The sequence below is a fragment of the Chanos chanos genome, chromosome 13, assembly GCF_902362185.1.
Source record: "Chanos chanos chromosome 13, fChaCha1.1, whole genome shotgun sequence".
NCBI classification, from domain to species: domain Eukaryota; kingdom Metazoa; phylum Chordata; class Actinopteri; order Gonorynchiformes; family Chanidae; genus Chanos; species Chanos chanos.
The window spans coordinates 7517974-7539243 of NC_044507.1; the positions used below are offsets into that span (position 1 = coordinate 7517974).

At 39.7% G+C, this 21270-nt stretch overlaps 1 protein-coding gene across 1 annotated transcript; it reads right to left on the reverse strand.

Annotated features, from left to right (window-relative positions):
* Nucleotides 1–3548: 3548 nt before the first annotated feature.
* slc17a8 (solute carrier family 17 member 8) lies at nt 3549–17080 on the reverse strand. The gene is made up of 12 exons (XM_030790375.1): nt 16980–17080; nt 13333–13588; nt 12341–12459; nt 10581–10695; nt 9752–9839; nt 8186–8272; nt 6635–6777; nt 5779–5928; nt 5298–5430; nt 4755–4865; nt 4190–4317; nt 3549–3896 (listed from the first exon to the last, which is right to left on the reverse strand). The coding sequence occupies exons 1-12, from the start codon at nt 17078–17080 to the stop codon at nt 3549–3551; spliced, it is 1779 nt and encodes a 592-aa protein (XP_030646235.1).
* Nucleotides 17081–21270: the final 4190 nt, after the last annotated feature.

Consider the following 21270-nt stretch of genomic DNA (forward strand, 5'->3'; position numbering starts at 1 on the left):
GTTTGCAAAGCAGTTGCTCAGAAACAGGGATGGGGGAGGGCCTGCAATGGCCTTGTGTAGAAGGACATGACCATGGATCTGTTTAAAGGCTGCTGTAACAGTGAGAGTGTGAGTAAAACACAACGGAACAGAGCAGAGTTTTTACTTTCTAACCAGCCTTAACATAGACATCATTTGTCCCTTTTTGTCTGCCGTGGATCCTGCAAAGATTTAATACAGGGAGTTATTTGTTTCATACTTGTTTTACCAAAACTTTAAAACCTCTATTGGCATTCTGGGATTTCCAGTTCATTGATAAAGGTTTGGTTGTTTGGGCGATATCTTAATTTCCTTCTTTTTGTCTGCTTGAGATGAAGATACCCAGATTAAAATGTTTTCACTTTTTAGCTGATTAAAGTTTATCACATAATCTTTGGCGAACTCAACTTGAATATATGACACGGAGTTTGAATTTCAGATTTTTGCCATACACAAATTTACACAAAATGTCATCTTTTATCTCACCAAAAGCTTGATTTCAAAAGATACTCAAAAAACCATTGGGATGGTACCACTGGAAGCCCCTGGTGCTATCTGACTGTTGGTAGTTGATCTGACATAAAAGTTCTAACGTCCTACTGTTTAAGGGCACCACTACGTTATCGTAAAAGCAGATGAGGAGATAAGGCATTCAAACAGCTCTTTAAAATGGTGAGGGTTTTACTGATCACCATTCTCAATCGCTAAACTCTCAAGGACAGAAAGAAAGAGGCGTGAGTATGGACAATAACAGGGTCCATGACCTTGAACTTTCCGGAGACATATCAAAAGGGAGACTCGTTAACACACAATCACAGATAACCTCATCTAGACAGCCAGTGATTGCAACATGCAACATTTAATCATGATGTATATTTATACAGGGAGAGGGACAAATATGCAGTTGTTGTTTTTAAAAGTGGAAAAAAATATCTGCTGAAGTGTGAAGTACTTATTAATGCCCATCAAGGTAAGTCTGTGCTCACTGAAAATTTTGCATGTGTTGTACACCCTGGATTGACATATAATCTTTTTTTTTATTCTCATGTTACAGTTTGCAGACTAGTGATAATTTTGTTGTGTTTATGCACAGGTAAACAATATAAATCCATCCTAATTCATAACAAATGGAATAGCTCTTCTTGAAAGGCCAATAAACCAAACTGGCTGAATGCCTTGACAGTTTTGTGTATCATTATTTGGATTCAGTATTTTGCAGTTTTCTTAATTAACTTTCTGTTATTTGTAGGCCATTGTGATTTGAGGTGGGTGGTCAGAATTTTGTTATGTCAGTGGAACACTAATTTGTTCATCATCTCCCTGCATAACACGCAGCAGTAAAATGTATGTGTTTAAGAACAGTGATAAGACAAAGGATGTTTATTCCCACATGACAGAAAGCAGGGGAGTTCTGTAGACTCTTAATAGTAACTAAAAGAGCCAATTTGAGTCATCTCGCATAAACAAAAAGAAAAGTCAGCAAGGCTCAGAAAGCACCCATTCTTCCCCATAGTGTAGCAAGATAAAGGGAGCAGCTTGTGGAAGAGATGGTCTACTTTTCTTTTTTCATCATCCTTTCCCGTGATGTGTTCATTAATAGCGAAATTCCACATCAGCATCGTTAGATCTGTGGAGAGATTGGCATCGTTACAGGATTACAGATTTCACAGAAAAAGAAAAAAAAAGTGGAATTTGTAAACGTTATTCCTCTGTTTCAAAAGCATTAGGGATGCCGAGAGAGACTGATACCACACAGATAATCAAAAAGCCAAAACTTTTCATGAAAACGTGGAAACAACCAAGTCTGACATAAGGCTGATAATCAGTAGGGCATAGTCACAGTTTAGAGCATTTATTTTGTTCAGGCCCAGCACCTCATCCTCCACACCAAAGTAATCATTCATACACGCAATTATAAAGTGCACATTTGAAATAAACGAATTTATATACATGTACATAGCTAGCCTTGTGGCTATAGCAAATAATTGTTTGCTGTGCAGAAAGAGAGAACCAAAGCACTGGTTGTCCTTTCTCATTAATTTATCATCATCATCATTAGTATCTCCCCATGAATTTAAGTCCATTTAATTGCAAAGCCTCTGAGTGGGGAAAAAAAAGTGCCAAAAAGTTTCTCAATGTAAACAGTAAACAGATTTCAAATTAATACTTATTTGTTGATATTCACCCATATGATACAACATTCATTCGGATGATACAGATTTGTGCGCTATACAGTTTCTTGCTTTTTGAGCTTTTTGATTTTTGTTTTTTGTTTTTTTTTACTATACATAACAGCACCATAAAATGAATGATAGTGACAAAGCTACCACAACTTTAAGGAGGTTTGAATCCATATTGGACTTGAGGATGAGACAGAGAAGGGTGGGTTGCCTCACTGCATGCTTAAAGCAAAACTGTTTAAACAAGGAGCCATTAGTTGCCAGTCGTGTTTTGCTACACTATTAAAAGAAAGTCGGCTTTGTTTGCACATAGTTTATAGATACACCATTGCTTGTAAATAAGTCTTCGGGTGTCCTCTGATTCAGGGGTGTCTTACATGGATTTCTACTGTCCCTGAACCACATTAAAACATATATGTTACTATTTTATTTTCTTACCAACAATTGTGTGTTTCTCCTTACCACAGATATCAGCACTTTCCGCAAAACAAAATTTGTTCTTTTAAAAGTGTAGATAATGCTTTTTAGACTTATGTTTATACAGAGAGAGACAATTCAGTGTTTGCAAATTTGCCTTATATTGCATAGCTAACAACAAATAATATTTACAAAAGTTACATGGAAACCAGAGTACGAAAACCTAGAAAGTAGAAGGCATATTTGTTTTGCATATGCCTGCTGATGTAATGATCTCTGTATCCAAATCATTTCATTTATTTTTCCTACTTTTGTTGTGATTTAATCTGTTATTGCAATTGTTACCTCATATGACGCATTCTTAGGAAATTCTTGCTGTTTTTCACAATCAAAACGATTACTCATCAGATCTTGTAAAATTTCTGTGTGAATTTGTCCCTCTCATACACAGCAAATTTGCCACTGTTAATGCTGAGAGCGTACAAAGACAAGCAGGTTCTCAAATTGTCTCACACACTGTACACACTCTCAGTAATTTAATACTGACTAATTTGCTGCAAATGTAGACATTGTATTTTATTTATAATCATCAGACCTCGGCACTCGCTAACAATGTAAGACGAGGACATCTCAAGCAGTATCTCCATCACCAAATAAAGTAAATCAGCCTAGGTGTAAATTTCACCTTACAAATGAAAATATATAACAATCAAGAGGAAGGGTAGAATCAACAGCAAAAAAAATCTATACTTTGCAAAAAAGCAACCTCTTCAAAGACCTTTTGAAATAATGCACAGTCAAATGTCACGTGGGTTAATGTTTGAGCTCTGTGGTGGATTATTTTGACAGTTACTCTGGTGAGTCAGGCCTTTGAACCTTTGGGCCGAACCACCTGAGTGAGAGTTGAGTTGTGGGCTCTCCATGAGCGAACTGTCATTGGTATTGGTCTTGAAAATTTCCATTTTCGTAATGGTACGACCCCTGGTCGTCATCTTCCTGCACAGTTGTGCCTCTCGCCTTCTTCCAGCCTTGTTTATGGCCAATCGAGCTCTCCGTGGTGGTTCCATACGTTTTCTTCCTGACAGCCAGGGCACTGTCGCTGCTAGGTTCCGTCTCGTCGGCCAGCTCATCCTGACCGATGATCCCACACTTCTCATCACTGGTGTTCTCCGGATCAGCCCAGTCCTGCTTCTCTCCAGAGGCGAAAATAGCGTAGAAAATCACCCCGGTGTAGTGCACCATGGCAGCAATGACAAAAACGTTCTGCCACTCCAAACGGGTCTGCAGGGGGGTCGGACAAACGTTTACAAATGAACTTGAGTTGGCATAACTGTTAAACCAACAGCGCTTGGTACTGTTGAGGTCTCTGTTATTAACTGTTAACTGTTGCCCTCAAAACAACTGGAAACCATCCTGGAAATGTGTGCAACAAGGTGCCAAAACAAACATACAACATTCCTCGTGAACTTGAAGGTTTGTCCGGATTAAGGATCTTGTGGTATTCTGTAATCACACACACACACACACACACACACACACACACACATATGCTTGGCAAGTAGATATGAGTGTACCTTATGTTTGGTCAGGGCACCGACAATGAGGGGACAGACCATACCAGACAGGGTTCCCACCCCATTGGAGATGCCCATCAAGATGCTGGCATAGCGAGGGGCGATGTCCAGATGGTTGACATTGAAACCTGATGTGAATAGATGACAGGCAAAGTCTGAGATGCCAAGAACTACAAATAAAGAGTATGACTCATTCAAATCATCTGAGCATTTAGTGGTAAATTTAGTGACTTTTAGAGGTGGTTAAACATTTAATCTTTGGCCATTGCATCAAAATGCTGTTTTTATTAGTTCTTCCTCAAACATCACAACTTGATGACATAAACACATGTTGTACTTTCACTTTTTAATTATAATAGTCATGTCTCTGGAGGTTACAGCCAAGTTTTTTTTTTTATTGGATGGTAAACATCACTTAGATGGTTTGTCCCAGCAGATCAATCAAATTTGAATCCAATAAAAAAAAACTGTGAAAATTTGATATCACAATGAACTCCACACAGCACCAGCAGGGCTCCACTGATCAAGCATACCTGATTGAAATCTATCCCACTACGTGTTTTACCTGAGATGGCAAATCCGCTGAAACCAACAGCTAGTACCAAGAACGAGATAGCCACACCACGTGTGTGTGAGAAACCCACTACCAGCAGAAGAGTGGCCTCCATACCAAAACCTGCACATACACACAAAAGAATTTCACTGACCAGCACTGTCAACAAGCCATGGGTCCTCAGGAAGTTTTAATTAACCAGCTCAAAGTTTGTCGGGATGTCAAAACACTTCACTAAGAGTGTAAGGGCATGTGTTACATGTCATTAGCCTGTCTGTTTCCAACTTTTGTCTCATTTCTTTTCTCCCAACCTCTCAGCAAAACGAACAACAATAACCTTACCCAAATCTGTTTATCCCTAGAGTATTCCACATCATCAGTAGGATTGGACCTATCCAGATGACTAACCAATATTAGTTAATATTTTGGTTAAATAAGAGATTTGTGGATATGTATAGAGATACAGCATGTTTGAAGATACTGCTCTGCTCCATACAAACAAGTACTGCCTTGGCTACAGTCTAGTTTGGATTCAGATCTGTCTGCTCAACTCACCTCCACAGTTCATAATCTTTCGGACAGCTGTTGTGGACAGGATCTTACGGCTACGCAGGAAGTCGGCCAGCTGTCCACCAATAGGCACAACTATTGTCATCACCATGTGTGGCACAGCTGACAAGATACCCACCTGATAGTGGAAACATACATCCACAGTTCCACCAGGTCAAAGATATTCCATTAATTAAATCGCTGGAGATTTACTGTTCAGTTTTTGAGCAAATGTACAACAAGACATTATGAAATTTATTATGATATGTTCTAAGATGCTGAATTTATTTACAAAGTTCACATTAATATCCAGCATAATGGCAGACTTAGAAAGATTCTGTTCATTTTGCAACAATGAATCAATTAGGTTCCTCAGACGAGAGACAGAGGAGTAACTGTTCTATAAATTTACAGGATGTTTCAGAGTAAGATCAGAAGTTTCTCATCTATATAGATACCCAAAGGGCAGTGAAACTCTGCAGCCCACCTTGCTGATTGGAAATCCAAAGACCTCCTCAAAGTAAGCAGGTTGGCTGATGAGCAGCAGGTAGAAGGTCCAGCTGCGGCAGAAGTTGGCCACAATAATGGCATAGACAGGCATGGATGTGAAAAAACGTCGCCATGGAGTTTTGAATTTCTGGAGAGAGATGAGCATGAGGAAGGGAGTATGTAAGCGTTTCTTGATATTATCCAAAACCGAGACTGCCTGAAATTCACTTTTAAGCTGCAATGGATCATTTTAGTAAGACGGACTACAGCATTGTCAAGTCTGACCTGCCTACCCAAACTGGCTATCTGGAACCACTGACATATTGACAAATGTCAATTTCTGAGGTCATATCCAATGGAGGATGTAGACAATCTTACAGATGTCACCTGGTTTGCTCGAATGTGTTAGGTTTGAATGTTAGTTAAAGGAAGGGAAAGTAAATTTGTAACCTTTCAGACAACCATTTTTGTGACAAGTCACACAAGAATGAAATGAAAATGTCATGACTTGTGCGTTGAACAAAGATACATGGCTATTGCATATCTTGTCCATGAGATCAGGTTGGCTGTGACATGAGTTTTCACGTTCAGATGGTGCACAACACAGGAACACTGAACACCCACTTGTATTGGAGGCAAAATGAAAAGGCATTTTAATTTTTTTTTTATCAACCAAACATACTCTAAAGGTTTCGAGGTCTTTATCTTGAGGTTTAATGTTTCTAAAGGTCAGACCATTATTACACACACTTCAAAGAGAGCCTCATGTGGGATTTTAAAAACTCATTTACTGAAACTTCCATAGGTATTGGTCCTTGTATACTGTTGACAGAATAGAATTCTGGGTACTCTACCTCCGTAGCACTCATTAAATTGACACCTTCGCCAATAGTGGTCTCTATGTAGATCCTTTCCTCCTCTGTAATGGTAGGGTGAATAGCTGGACTCTCATAGGCCAATAAGAGCCAGAATGTGTACCATATAATCCCAAAGACACCTGAGGACACAGGAAATGCAGAGATAAAACAGTTAAATTAACATTATCAATCAACAATCTTATCTTATAATGGTCCTTCTAAAACTTTAGTTAAGTTAAGTTAATTGCCTTTATCAGTTTATTTCACAGCCAGGTGGTTGATTTTTATCATACTCAACACTGTAATCGACAATCCAACTTCTCTAATCTTAAAAGTGAATAATTTGTAAATATAAGGTGTGCCAAGTACTTAAATGATAAAATGTGATAGAAAGTAATGTGGGAACCTATTTGGGGGAAGTTTTACATTGTCACAAAAGATACAGATATTGAAGCTTATTTATGTTTCACATGGGAACCAGCAAATATCCAACTTCTAACATGACATCTTTGGAGTACAACAACACAAGTGTGTGCTTACTTATGTCAATAAAAGAAAAGGTAAAGGAGGTCAATAAGGTGAAGTAAAACGTGACTGAATTCCCTTTAGAGAGGATAGACTTGGCTGGAGATTTTAATATGATTTAATTGGGAAAATTAAAACACTGAACAAAAGTCTAGAGTGTGGCAAAAAGACAGCCTTGTAGTTTGCATGTCAAGCCAGTCATTAAACTTTTCAAACTTTGAGCATGTTTTTATACAGTAGTAAGAGAGACATAATAGCACGTCAGCACACGCAGATGAAATCTCATTGGGCCTATGAAGAGCTTCAGATCTCCGTCAGCTTCTTATGACTCAGACTCTGACTCAGAGATGTGACGACATTCATCATCTCTAATGGATAATATGCTTGATTTTAATATGATGAGCGTGTCAAGTCAATTGATGTGTTTTTTTTTTCCCTTAACTCTGTTTCAGAACTTAAGCTAAATTTGCATACACATACTGTAAAAATCTGTGAACCAAAGGAAGAGCAGACTTCAAAAATCTGCTTTTTAGATTATCAACTCTCACGCCATGCTCCTCTCGTTTCCCTGTTCCTCCCATTCCACGCCCTGCCCCTCTCGTTTCCCTCCTTCTATTGGTCGGTTTGTGTTCACTTCCTGATTCCTGAGTTCAGCCTTGTTTAACCTTGTTAGTTTAATCATCCGTTCCACCTGTCTATAGTTCAGCCCTGTTTAGTTTTGTATAAATACTCCTTGGTTTTCCCAATGGCTTTGCTTGGAGTTTGCCCCACGTCACGTTGATTTACTTGCCTGCTTTACCTTTTGAGCCCAACTCTCTGTAGGTTTGAAACTCTTTTGGTATGTCTATTGCTAATAAAGCCTCCACCGACCTGCACATGCATCCAGCCTCTCTCTACAAGCGTGACATCAATACGTGGTTCAATGAAAGGATCAAGGATTCATGCAAACACACAAAACACGAGTGAAAGTTTTCTGAAATGGACCAAGTGGAACACAAATCTGCAGAACATGCTGTATATTACCATATATGTAGAAGACAGAGGGCCAGCCCACGTACTGTACCAGGATCCCTGCCAGTGGCATGGCAATGACGGCACCTGCATAGGATCCTGTGAAGCATAACACAGGCCATGAAGCATCATGGGAGACAGTGTGTCACAAGAGCTAGACGAGATTCATTAAAAGGGTTTATAATTAGACCTCCCCCACAATTATTCACAGTGGCTAGGGTTTTGCAAGAGATTTGTGAATTAGGTAGAGCCACAGAATAGACAGTGGATTATACTCGTTACACAGGTTATAAGTATTTATATTAATTTTTTTCAATATTCAGTTTTAATGTAATGCCTGCTTTAGGTTTTTCTGTTGTTTGAATGGTCAAGTTTACACTTTGATAGAGCTATTGATCCAGTGCTCAGAATTTCACACTCTCCCCTTAATGAGGATGGATTTCTGAATAATTTTGTCAATCCCTAGCCAATCAGGAACAATGTTTGGTCAAAACAAAACTATACAGCAAAGTAAAGGGCCACACTTTAAATGCCCCACACAATGAATATGGACAGTGTATGGAAACATATATGTGTGGTCAAATGCAAACATTATTGGTGTAGCAGTGATCTTTTTAACCAGTCCTCCATAAAATACTAAAGTGGTTTATATAAAAAAAAGAACTGAAAATCCCTCAGTACCTTCAAAATATTATAATTACCAGCATCAAACACATTTAAAACACTTAATGTAACTTTCAGACTAGCTGTATAAAAGGGGAGTGTCAAAACATCACCAAAACCCAGTCTGCAGTAAAACAAGCCACGGGCACCGCATGTGGCATAGGCTGGCAGCTGTGGGGAAATTGGATTTTAATGAAAAGGGATTTTAATGTGTGTTTCATTATTTGGTGCACGCGTAAACACTTCTGGTCCAAGCGAAAAGCAGGACCCATGAGTGTGCTTTCAGACAGAAGAGGGAGAGTACGCTACTTCATTTGTGTCAATGGGAGAAAGTCTCCTTCAGATACAGGCGGTGAAGCCACGTGCTGGCCGTCTCCATTCAGAGGAGATGTCAAGAGCGTTTTTGACGCACGGGTTGTCATGGCACCAGTTTATCGCGGAAGATGGCTGTTTCAATGCATTTTGGCGATAATGAGTCCAAACACATCTGCAAAGCCCAACAATCCTCCCCGTTTCACCATGGCCCCCCCCCACCCCTCCCACCTGGCTTTAGCCCTTGACACCACGGCTGGACAGAGGTCTGAGGGGCTGCTTTTTGTGTGCCACTCATGTGTTATTCTCTGGTTTCAATTCCGCTCTTGGAACTGTGATTCTTAATAACCTCAGTATGTTACACATACAGAGATGAGGCGACCGGTGACATAAAATGAGACATATTTGTTTTGGGCATTTTCGGACACATCCAAAAACATATCATTTATTCACTTTGAGTAATTGTCTATTTCTTGAATACATTAGGACATGTAAAACTGGAATCCAGTTAAAATTACTCTGTTGTTTGAGCCTCTTTTTTTTGTTTATTTGTTTTTTTGTGTGTGTGTGTTTTTTTTTTTTTAGAGTTACGGTGATGCTCACCACAGAAAGAGGTGGTGGCCAGACGGCTTCTCTCCAGAGGTGGGGCCCATTTGCTCCACATCCCATGACAAGCTGGATAGGTGACACCCTAAGACAAAACACACACACGGACACAACAATCGCACTCACAGGTGACAGCAATGACGACACCCTTCACTTGCTCCAGACACTTCCGTCATGAGGAACAAATCTTCAGACTCTCAGATTAGTTGGCCAGTTTTAAACTGTCCTCTTTTTCAGACTGGTTTTGCCTGATTTGTCCAGGACAGGGCTAAAATGGCTCTGGAATGAGACTGGTGGCTGGTCTAGAGGCCACTCTGAGGCCTTGGTTAGCTTAAGATTGATAATTATATAGTTAGGATATCTGAGTTTGATTTAACTTTGATTTGCCTTATTTGTTTATGTTGAATCATTACATGTATAATACACATACAGTCTGTTTGGTGTTGTATTTTCTGCATGTAGGGAGAACATCTATGTAAAGATGACCACAACAGGGAAATTCTTTAACTAATTCAACAAGGTTTTGTGGTCTATATATTTTACATAAAAGGGAATATTAAAAGAATAGCCATGATAGCAAAAGACTGAAAATTCATATATAAATCAACTAAACGAAGAGAGGCCCAAGGCTTTGCTGTATATTTATAATACGCAGCTAAAGATTTGATAGCAGGGCTCGCGAATGAAGATTTAACAAGGCTACAAAGATGCACTACTCTTTAATGTCTAATTAATAGTTTTCATACATGTTTTATACCAGAGGGCCTAACATGATCCCGCAAGTGGATATCTGTTTAAGATGCAAGTGCTGTCCAGCAGAACTCACCTCCACCAGTCCCTGCAGGATGCGCACAAACATAACGCAGCCGTAGTGGACTCTTGCCGCCGACGGAATGAACATATTCAGTACAGATGTCAAGAAAATGGCCGCACCAAACACCCTAAGATGCAGTCAGTCAACACAGAGTCAGATGCATTGCCGCTTGGATGACAAATAGGATTTAACATTGGTGTTGAAGAGAGGGATTAAAGCAAATAATGTATGTGCTTTGTAAAAACGGAATTAAGCAAATGTATGCAAATATGAAATGTTTTAATACTACTGACCTAGCCACTGTTACAAGGAAAGAAAACGTTGTGACCTCGGTTTAAGACTGAAAATTTCACAAGCGTACACTAATCATATCTTGTCTCAACACACGAGTCGCGAACTAAGAGACGTACACTTGGGACGTAAAGACAAAGTTAAAACACGTGGAGATTTAGTGACACCTGGAGTATGCCACTGTACATGCTGTGGGAAGGTTGTGTTTACCATTACGTTTTCCTTTACCAATTGTTTAACAAGTAATGATAAAACATGACGTTTCAGAAAACAGTTCTATAGATATGTGAATTCTTTTTTTAGTTATCAAAACATAATGCATAACAGGCCGTGACACAAAAAATGACATGTAAGAAAACAATATGATATGATATGATATGATTTTTTTTTTGTAGTTATCAATAATAGACTCTCAGGTATTTGTAATGATGAGTGAATTATAAATGACAAGATCACGGTGTAGTAGAGTGGCTATAGACTGGTTTATTTTAAGGGATTTATCAAGGACTCATTTTAATATGTTCAGTCACGCATTATCACCACGACACCCACCACTTCCCCCCCCCCCCCCTCCTCTTTTTTTTTTTCCAAAACACTGTGTAAGTGACACTTGTAATATTCCAGAGGGTGGTGTTTCAGGGAGAAATCAGAGGCAAGATCTTTCATTATTAACTCTGTCAGCCTGGCCTCGTCTTTTCCTGTGAGGTTTTTATTACATGCCTCCTATCGCATCTCTCATCAACACACCTACGCTACTTTAACCCTTAACGTCCAGTGCGGCACTGTGTCCTGGTGGTCAGGACGAACCACTCAACACAGACACTGGGTAAAGAACAGACTCTGGAGACCCCAGAACTGAACTGAGCTGAACTGAAACTGAATATGAAAGTCTTTGAAATACGCTACTAGATATATTTGAATATATGATATATTGCAATAACATAATGCTGTATGTGATTATATATGACGTATTATTTATGACGTATTCTGTTTCTGATACTAACTAATATTATTTACAATGAGCCATATGAGCAAACAATGCAAAATACCCTAAAACAAAAAGCCTCTGAAAGTTGATTTGCAAATGACAGTGCCCTCAGACATGAATTTGTACTGAAACTGCCTCTCCGTTGAAACAGTGTACACGTAAATGCATTCTGTATGTAAATGCAATGCTTGTGATATTTACAGAGATATTTTGAGCCTTGAGCATAATTCTATGAATTCTAGGAAAAAAGTTGAAATCAGTGTAAATCTCTAAGTCTGTCCAGTGGAAAAAGATTCTGGTCATCTAAACTAACTGCAATAGAAATGACGGATGGGCTCAGATTCATTATTAATCTGATGCCTAAACTAAGTGACAATACACAAAACACTCAAAAACACACATCATCCCACACAGAGAGCTGCACACAGACACTCAGGGCTTCTTCGGCTATGCTTAGCTCTTTCAGAGCAATGCTGTCCACTGGGAATCTTACCTGTTAGCAGCCAACTTGTTAGAGATGAAACCTCCAGGGATCTGAGTGACGATGTATCCCCAAAAGAAGGAGCCATGTATCAAACCCACTGTCTCTGGGTCCCAGTTGAACTGAGCAGGCTGGAGGGCATGTGACACAGACGTTAAAACACACTGCATTAGCCCAGACAACATTAAGATAACATTGAGACAACATTAAGATAACATTAAGCTGAAAGTCAAGACTATTCAGCAGGAATGCTTCTGTATCTTCTCCTTACGGAGAGTTTTGACTTATTATGGTTTTAATGTTATTCAGCTACCTGAGAAACAATGCCAGGATATCTAGCATAACCCTCAGATGTAGAGATAGAAGCTTAAATCAAAATTTCAATTTATTTTCATGGTGCCATCACAAAGGTCAGATGTCCAGTTTGTGTCATGTGTGACAGGTGATGGGTGATGCATGATGTATGGTGTGTGTGTGCATGTGTGTGTCTGGGTTTATTTAAGTCACACTTTCACACTTTCCCTTTCCAAATCTCAGGAAATGACAGGAAATTGCAGAAAAAGTCACTGATGAGATAACCTGTTCATTCATTGTTGTAAATCAAATGCTCGTTTTTCCCTCAGTGGATCACCTCAAATGTTAAACTGTACAGGCTAATTACTTTAGCCTTTTACACAACATGAAGAAGCCAAATTAATCTAAAGCACCATTTCTTTAACTGATAGCAATGTTATGAGAGGACCATTGAGAGAAATGTAGTGTCCACAAAATATCATATGAAAATCCATGTCAAATGCAAAGTTGTGCTTGTGATCGATAGTTTCTCTTAGTAAGCGTTTGATCTAAATTCGTCCAACATTACGAAACTGAAATAATGTGTACACGGAATTACAAATAAACATTTGGAAAGCAGTTGTGAAGACACCAAATGACAATTTTCAGGACAAGGATCTGATCACGACACACAGACACAACTAGAAAATAAGCTGCTGACTCCACCTCACCTGGATGACGGGCGTGCCGTTGATGTAGACCGTGTTGTTATTGACCATCTCCACGATGGCCACGCCCAGGTTGCAGCGGATGCCGAATGAGATGCAGAAGCCGAGGCCGCTGAGAATGGCGATGATGTAACGCTTGGGCAGGCCGAAGCAGCCACAATCCAGCAGGGGGGCGCTGCGATTCGGCGCGGTCACCGGCCTCCCATCCTCTGTCAGCTCTATGTGGTCTGGCTCATCCACGTTTGTTCCATCGATTTTCCTACAGAGCAGGGAAAGCTGTGTTTGAGACGTCCTTGACCTTAGGAATCACCTGTTTGTGAATAACTTGATTTTGGAATTATATATCGTGGAGTCATATATCTTAAACTCAAAAAAAAAGCTATAGAAATAGTGAGTCCAAAATAGAACACTCACTTTAAAAGTGTAGTATTTGTGTTTGTGTGTGTGTGTTTGTGAGTGTGTGTGTGCATACTTTATTGTGTATAATGATGTGTATAGTCAGTGATTAGCACATGTCTCTGTCTTTGAAAGGGGGTGTTTTTCTTCCCATATTGTCCGCTTTCACTGAACAGACAGAGACAATTCTGACAGGCTGTCATGGTCTTTTTTTCATTGAGGCCAGAGCAGGGTTGATCAGTATGTGGTTATGGAAAAGGTCACTGTTCCGTCTGTTATTTTCTTTTCGCCTCTATTCCTCTAAACCCCACATCTGTTTCATCAATAAATGTCCATCTCTCCATCTTTCACTGACCAGACGTTCGCATTGCTCATTTGTTTGTACTGAAAAGTTGGGTCTGCTGTGTGATTCTTTGAACTTTTGCAAGTGCGTGTGGAGATAAGAATCCTCAAAGACATGTTCTTTGCATTCAGAAGAGATGTACTGTGTCACCGAAAGCTTTCAGTGGACGCCGAAGTCGACAAAAAACCAAACCTTCAGTAACGAAAAAGGCCTCTCGTATTAAAAAATATATATATATATATAATGCAGTCTGAAACATTAAAAGAAGTCCAATCTCTCAATGATCCTTTCATGTCTGTGAGATGAACGTTTTCTGAATGAGTTGAATGATTTAGAGTGAAAGAAGGACAAAAAGCTTCACCGTTACACAGCGACATCCATAAAAACACTCAGGCTACTCCTTTCTTTGTCTGAGCTCTCTTTCAGCACAGATTAAAACACAGACAATATATTTCACTGTAAATGCCAGAGGAAAAGCTTATCACCATCGGAGAGAGAAACAGTTGACATAACCAAACATCCTTTCATACAGCGATGGCAAAAACTGTGCATTTAAAATATCATATTTTCATCTCCTCAAATAGCTAGATCATTTGGAGGTTATTGCATATTTAGAAGTTAATGAGGCACTGACACATCTGAAATAAGATGCTAAAACCCAAAACAAAGAACATTTTTAGATCATGCCTATGGTTTTTTCCATATTTTTAATTACTGGTGGTTTAAATACATAGCAACCACGGCTGTATATTGCAACTCATTCATAAAATGTATAATAATTCATGACATGTAAGATACAAACTATGATATACGAGTCCTGGGAATGAATATGATCCACCTTGAGGCTGCGGTTATAGATTCAGGCAAAATTTGACTATTACCTGTAAACTTGTAGTGGATTCAACTTGGCTTGTGGTCTTTCAGAATTCAACAGAACTTGTCATTGTTATAGCATCTGAAATATTGCTCTCATTGATCCATGGGGCTCTAGAGTGAAGTTTCAACTCTATTCTCCTGACATATCAATGACTTGGTATGACATATTTCCATAAAAGACATTGAGTAATGCAGTATACATCTCTCTCTCTCTCTCTCTCTCTCTCTCTCTCTCTCTCTCTCTCTCTCTCTCTCTCTGTCTCTCTCTCTCTCTCTCTCTCGCTCTCTCTGTCTCTCTCTCTCTCTCTTTGTGTTGTATGAATTTAATTCTGAGACAAGCGCACAAGCACCCAAATATAAAGACTGCAGAGACGTAAGCTAATAGACTGAGCAAAGTTCCAGACAGAGACAGTCAGGGTCAAGAAAAATGTTCAAAATGAACACGGTGCTTTGTGAGAAAGCAATGCAAACAGGTATGAAGCCATGTTCGAGGAACTGAAAAGCGTTCTGTCTGTCGAGACATCTTTGTAATCTGTGTGTAAATCTGTCAAGTTCTTTTGATGACTGCCTTGTGATTGATATAATTTGCACTTTAACACAAACTTATGAAACACTTGTCAAAGTATATGATAAATGAAAAGCATTACATTAAGTCTGAATGAAGAAGTCAATAATTTATGTCTGTCTAAATAATGCATTACGTGGCCAAACATTGTGAATTACCCTTGGGAAATGAATCGGGTTTCCCAGAAGAAAAGCTTATGTAATTTCTACCTTCCCTCCCTAGCTGAAGACATCATTTCAGAATTTTATTTTTTTTTATTTCAAGCATAAATTTCTGTCGCTGTTCTAGTCATTTATGGTTTATTTTGTTTATGCATTTTAGCATGGACAAAGGATAAATATGCATATGTATACATCATAAAATCTCATTAACCGCACATATAATTCTCCTCCCACTACATTTTTGTTCATTTTTAAATTGAGCAAAATGCCCCTCAGCACTTGTGTTTATTATAAATTATGACAAGACTGGTGCTTTTTTCAGATATCTTTTTATGAGAGATTTTGGTGCTGTAGCTAGTAGAATGAGCTCTTCACACACTAAAGCCTACAACGCATTACACAGACACAGGAAATTGTTTAGTTTATCTCAAATATCTCGCTGTCAGATTTATGTATATATATATATATATATATATATATATATATATATATATATATTTAAATAAGCTATCTCCATCAGCTACAATCTACACGTTTGTCACACTCTTGTAAAATATGTATCAGATATGAAATATGTATCAATATCCCAGCATAAAATGTTTGATTACATCAGATGCTTGTTCCCTGTGTTTTAATTTAATAGTAAGAATACTTGCTTGAAATCTCATTTATGGGTGATATGTTGTGATGTTTTGTACATTGTGTTATAAATATATTTTATGATAACTATTTTAATTCAGTAACGACACATTATACAACACAAACAATATTCTAGCTGTTCCCATCAGTTCTCAGAAATGAAAGCTGTAATCTTAGGATACTTAATCTATTCCAATACAATGTAATTTAGTTTTTTAAAGACTACTCAAAAAACACTGGATTAAAGACATAATTTAATTTGAAAGTGACATGCAGTTTGAATTACATCTCAGATATTTTTCTCTGAGCCCTGAGGTGCAGAAAGCAACTGTGCATAATATGGTATCATGTAATATAAGATATATCCTGACATAAATACCATTCAAACATTGAACAAAACTGTTGTTGTAAGTATTTCATATAGAGTCATCCATTTAATCTACTAACTGTCATGTTCAAATTTAGAAACCAGATTTACCTGCGTGTGGAAAGCTAATGGTTTGTGTGATGTTGAAATATCTTCACGCAAAACGTAAACTACATATAAGTATTAATAATATAAATACAATGCCACTACACAAGATATAATGTATGAATCATGGGAGAAAACCTCTGTAAGCTTTCAGCTTTCCTCTTTCCTCTCCTCTGACATAAATAGCCCCAAACTCACTTCTGCAGGTTCCCCAGAGAGTCTCCCACAGAATTCTTCACCTCCTCCTTCCCTGGCTTCAACACTCGCTCCTTCAGTCCCGCAAAGCCCCCGAAAGGCATCTCGCTCTTGCTCCCCTTTTCTTTTTCCTCTCAGCAAACGTGTGTCACTTGAGCACTTTGCTCAGGCAGAAACAGGAGAGGAAAAATTGCTAGGTGTCCATATGCATCCTCTCCAAGTTGGACTGGTGTGACTGGTCGGTTACACGTCAGGTGAGTTGGAAGAGCGTGAAGAGGTAGGGGAGTGCTGCCGTGGTGCCAAGCACCAAATCAAGGAGACACAGAGGGGAGAGAGAGAGAGACAGAGAGAGAGAGAGAGAGAGAGAGAGAGAGAGAGAGAGAGAGAGAGGAGAGAGTCTACCCACAGGTTTATGATGGTAATGGAGTGGGTGCTGGTTTGCTCCTCGCAGCTCTGTGGCAGTGAACACAGGCCTCAGCAAAGAACCAGCAACAGAGGGTCTGCTACGAGAAATAAAGAGTGACAAGTGCCCTCTTCAGCTCCTCAGTTCCTCAGCATTTTTGGATGTCTACAGCGACGTGATGATGAGGAAAAGTCGCCAGTACTTCTTACGTCTCCCAAAAGCTCCCAGTCCAGTAAGAGCATAAAAAAGGATGCGGTGCACCTGCTTCCATGCCCCTCCCTCCTTCCATCCTCCCATCCCACCCCTCTCGAAAAGAGCTCATCGGATAGCCGACTGAGAGACAGACAGGCAAGCGTCAGCCAGTTAATGAAATATTGAAAGCACGGTGAGAGGTAACGGTCTCTGTGTTGGATGACAGAAGCAGATGAAACCAAAGAACGTGTGTTCCACCCGACCAAAGACAAGCCCAGCCCTGCGTCCGTATTACAGCTGCACACTGGGTCAAAACCACCAACATCAGCAATCAAACAACACTGTTAAACCTCAAAAGATGTTAAGTCCTGGTGTGTGCAATTATTACACCACAGTATTTTTACCACAGTTACCATTTCGCTTGTACGTTTGAAACTGAGACAAGTTCCATCGAAGGGAAAAAGGGAGCTTTAAAAATGCAGATATTTGAGATTTGAAAAATTTATAACAGGGATGTGTGTTAGTCTGTCTTGCTCTCAGACTAGGCTGAGTCAACATGGAAAAGCTGTGCTCCTGTAGTCTTTTGGCTTTAAATAAAGCATGGTCCTACCTCAGAGGAGAGAGCCCATTCCACACATACGCTCTCTTACTCCTAGAAAAACTGCAGTGTCATTTTTGTCTTTGCACAGAAGCAAAAACAAATGTATTTTTCCTGTATATGTAGCTGTGTATTAGTGTGCTGGAATGTGTCTGTGTTCGTAACATGGTATGAATGTCATATGAATTATTTATGTTTGTATTTCAAGAAACAAAAACTGTAGGAATATCTCTGTCATTACACTGACTTGGGTCAATTTAGCAGTTTCCCCTGCTAAAAACTGCTACAGAGGAAGAAGTCTTCAGGGGAAACAATACCAGTCAGAAACAATATTTGAAAGAATTACAAGACAGTCTTACTGTATTTCTAATATTCATTAGAAAGATAGGGTGTGTTGTACTGCTTTTGTTTATATACACATTTACTTCAATGTTGCTTATGTTTATTACATTCATTATTTTCACAAATGTTCTTACGTGCCTGTAAAACAAGTAATGGTGACTAATTTTTATTGCTTCAGTGGCAGAAATGCTTCCCCATTGGTTGACAGCCAGGGTTTTTCATATACTTGTCTGCCATCTGTTGGTTTGGTGAGAAAATGACACAATAACGTAGAACATCAGCTATCCCTGCCCTCCATACACTATCCACGGACAGTCGCAAGCATTCAGGTCCTATGGACCCTCAGTCTGTTAGCACTCAAATTATTAGATATTCTGGATAGATATTCTGCTGTTAGTCTCAGGCCCAGAAAAAAAACACATGTGGGCACTGTAAAAATGAGCTAAAAATATGAGGGCTAAATATTACCAGTAAAAACAAGTCTTAAATTCAGTGTATACTGTCAGGCTGAAATGAAAAGGAAGAAAAATCCATGTTTGTTAACTGATCTGAGAAAACAGTGTTGTTAGGAGTATCAGACAGTAATGTAGTAAAGTAGTACATAATAGCGGAATTATATTTTTGAGAAAAGTACCCTGTGGGCCTTCAAAATTACTGCTTGGGATTACTGATACTCCATTACTTCATTTGCCTTCACAGACACTGTTTATTCACAGAGAAAAGCAGAAAAACAGAAATACAAAAATTATTCTTATGGTTACACAGGCCTGAGGCGATATGCAGACTGTTGAAGATACCAGCTCTAAAAAGACTCAAATGAATTTGGTATTTTTTCCAGTTATTCATATTCTCTCTGTTTGTACTACTGCACAGGATAACATGAGTATTTAACAGAGAGAAGGTCGAGAGACCTAACTTTACCACTTTACTCACGGGTCCTGATTCACCAATTAATCAGAATTTAATCATGACTAAGTCATGACAGTTATTACTGCTGTATTAGTCACTGTTTTGGGGGACTTCAAAGTCATGTGACAACCAACACACTACAAGCTAGAATATATGGAAGCTCAGACATTTTTTCTGCGGGTAAAAAGAACTAACTGACTCCTCTTTTATTCCACTAGCGAGGACAGGATGAATAATCACAACACTGTCGCTGGCCAGGGTACATGGCAAACATAGTCAGAAGGAACATTCTCCCTATGGAAGAGAGAAACTTAATTCAAATCTAGACATGGGCAAGATCAAAATGAATTATAACCCCTTAACAATGTATCACTTAAACCTGCTAACTGTCCTGTGAGTGAATGGCTACTTCACATGATCCTTAGAATTCACAAGCACAAGCCATGCTGCCCTGCTAGGGTGGGGCTGCGTGACGCACCAAAATTGTTCCAGGGTTCCTGGATAGGGAAAGGTGGGTTACCAGATGACTGGTGGCAGCTCAGTCCAGGGGGACTGGGGATGTGCCAAGGGCCAAAGGTGTATGACCAGAGGGACAGCCGTAGTGGGGTGGCTGAGCCTCGTCAACAGAACAACCTAAGTCCAAGTGCGCTGGCTTGAGGCAGTCTACTGAAATGCAATCCAGCTTACCCCAAATGTCAATGACAGAAGTTTTGTTGCCAGTCTCCAAACTGGCCCTAGGTAGTGTGGCTAAAGGGGACCCCAACTGGATTCGTGGTGGATGAGGACATACTTCACTACCAGCAGGTTGGGCAGGATGTGAGCCTGGCACAGTCTGTGATACGGGTTCAGGACTGGCAGAAAGGCTCTGGCATTGTCCAGAAGAGATCGCCATTGTGCAAGTGCAAATCAGGGAACCATGTGAATGGGAGCAAAATCTCCTAAGACCCAGAAGGAAGAACAGAGGTCTCCTTAGGTGCAGTTATGAGTCCTAACATCACCCATGGAAGTCTGTTAACCTGAAGTCGAGAGTGGGACAGCTTCTGGTTAATTTTGGTCCTGCAAGAAGTTGTCAGGAAGTGGGTGGACCTCCCAGAAGGAGGAAGGAGGCCCAGATGATCCACACTGACATGGTCAATCTGCCAGCAGAGAACGATTTATCAGCTTCCCGAAGTCCTGGATTGCAGAACTGGCCAGGGCAAAGCAAACCCCAGGAACTGTTGCAGGAAAATGTCTCTGAAGAGGACACATGGTTTGTAATTGCCCAGCAGAGTTGACATGTGATTCATCTGCTCCGAGTGTGTATAGTCACCAAGCCGCCTGGAAAGGAAAAGGAGCTGTTGAGCGCACTCAGATTCTGACAGAGTAGAGTGGAGTATTCGTTCTGCTCAGAGGAATGCCGAAAGTACAGTTACTACTATCGCTGTCATGGGGCTGCTGAGAGAAGCTACCACAAAATAGCACTTGGTGTCTTCTGTGGTAATCTCCCTGAAGGCAAACTGAACCTCAGTTTGCACAAACCAGGCAGCTGCGTTTTGTTCCCAAACTCAGACAACTTGAGCAAAACTCCACTGGCTGTCATGTTCAGTACACTCCAGAAACGTCTAAGAGTTTAACCGGGGTCACTAGTATGGTGATATCTCGACAGCGAGACAACCATTTATTTTTAGGTCGAAGGGCTAAATGGCTCCACGTTTATTTCTCTACCAAAGACAGGTTGAATAATTGCACTCTCTCCTGGACAGCACAACAAAATCACCCCAATCAGGGTGGACAGGAAACACAGTTAGAGGGAACATTCTACCAGTGGTAGAGAGAAACATAATACAAATCTAAACATGAGCAAGATTGCT

Bases quoted from the DNA above. Each gene is read 5' to 3' on its own strand.
- slc17a8 (XM_030790375.1), bottom strand. From the start codon at position 17,080: ATGCCTTTCGGGGGCTTTGCGGGACTGAAGGAGCGAGTGTTGAAGCCA. The intron at 4,866-5,297 runs GTGAGTTGAGCA...GTGTATGTGCAG, and splicing joins AAAGATTATGAACTGTGGAG to GTTTTGGTATGGAGGCCACT. The intron at 4,318-4,754 runs GTAAAACACGTA...TATTCACATCAG, and splicing joins CAGCGGATTTGCCATCTCAG to GTTTCAATGTCAACCATCTG.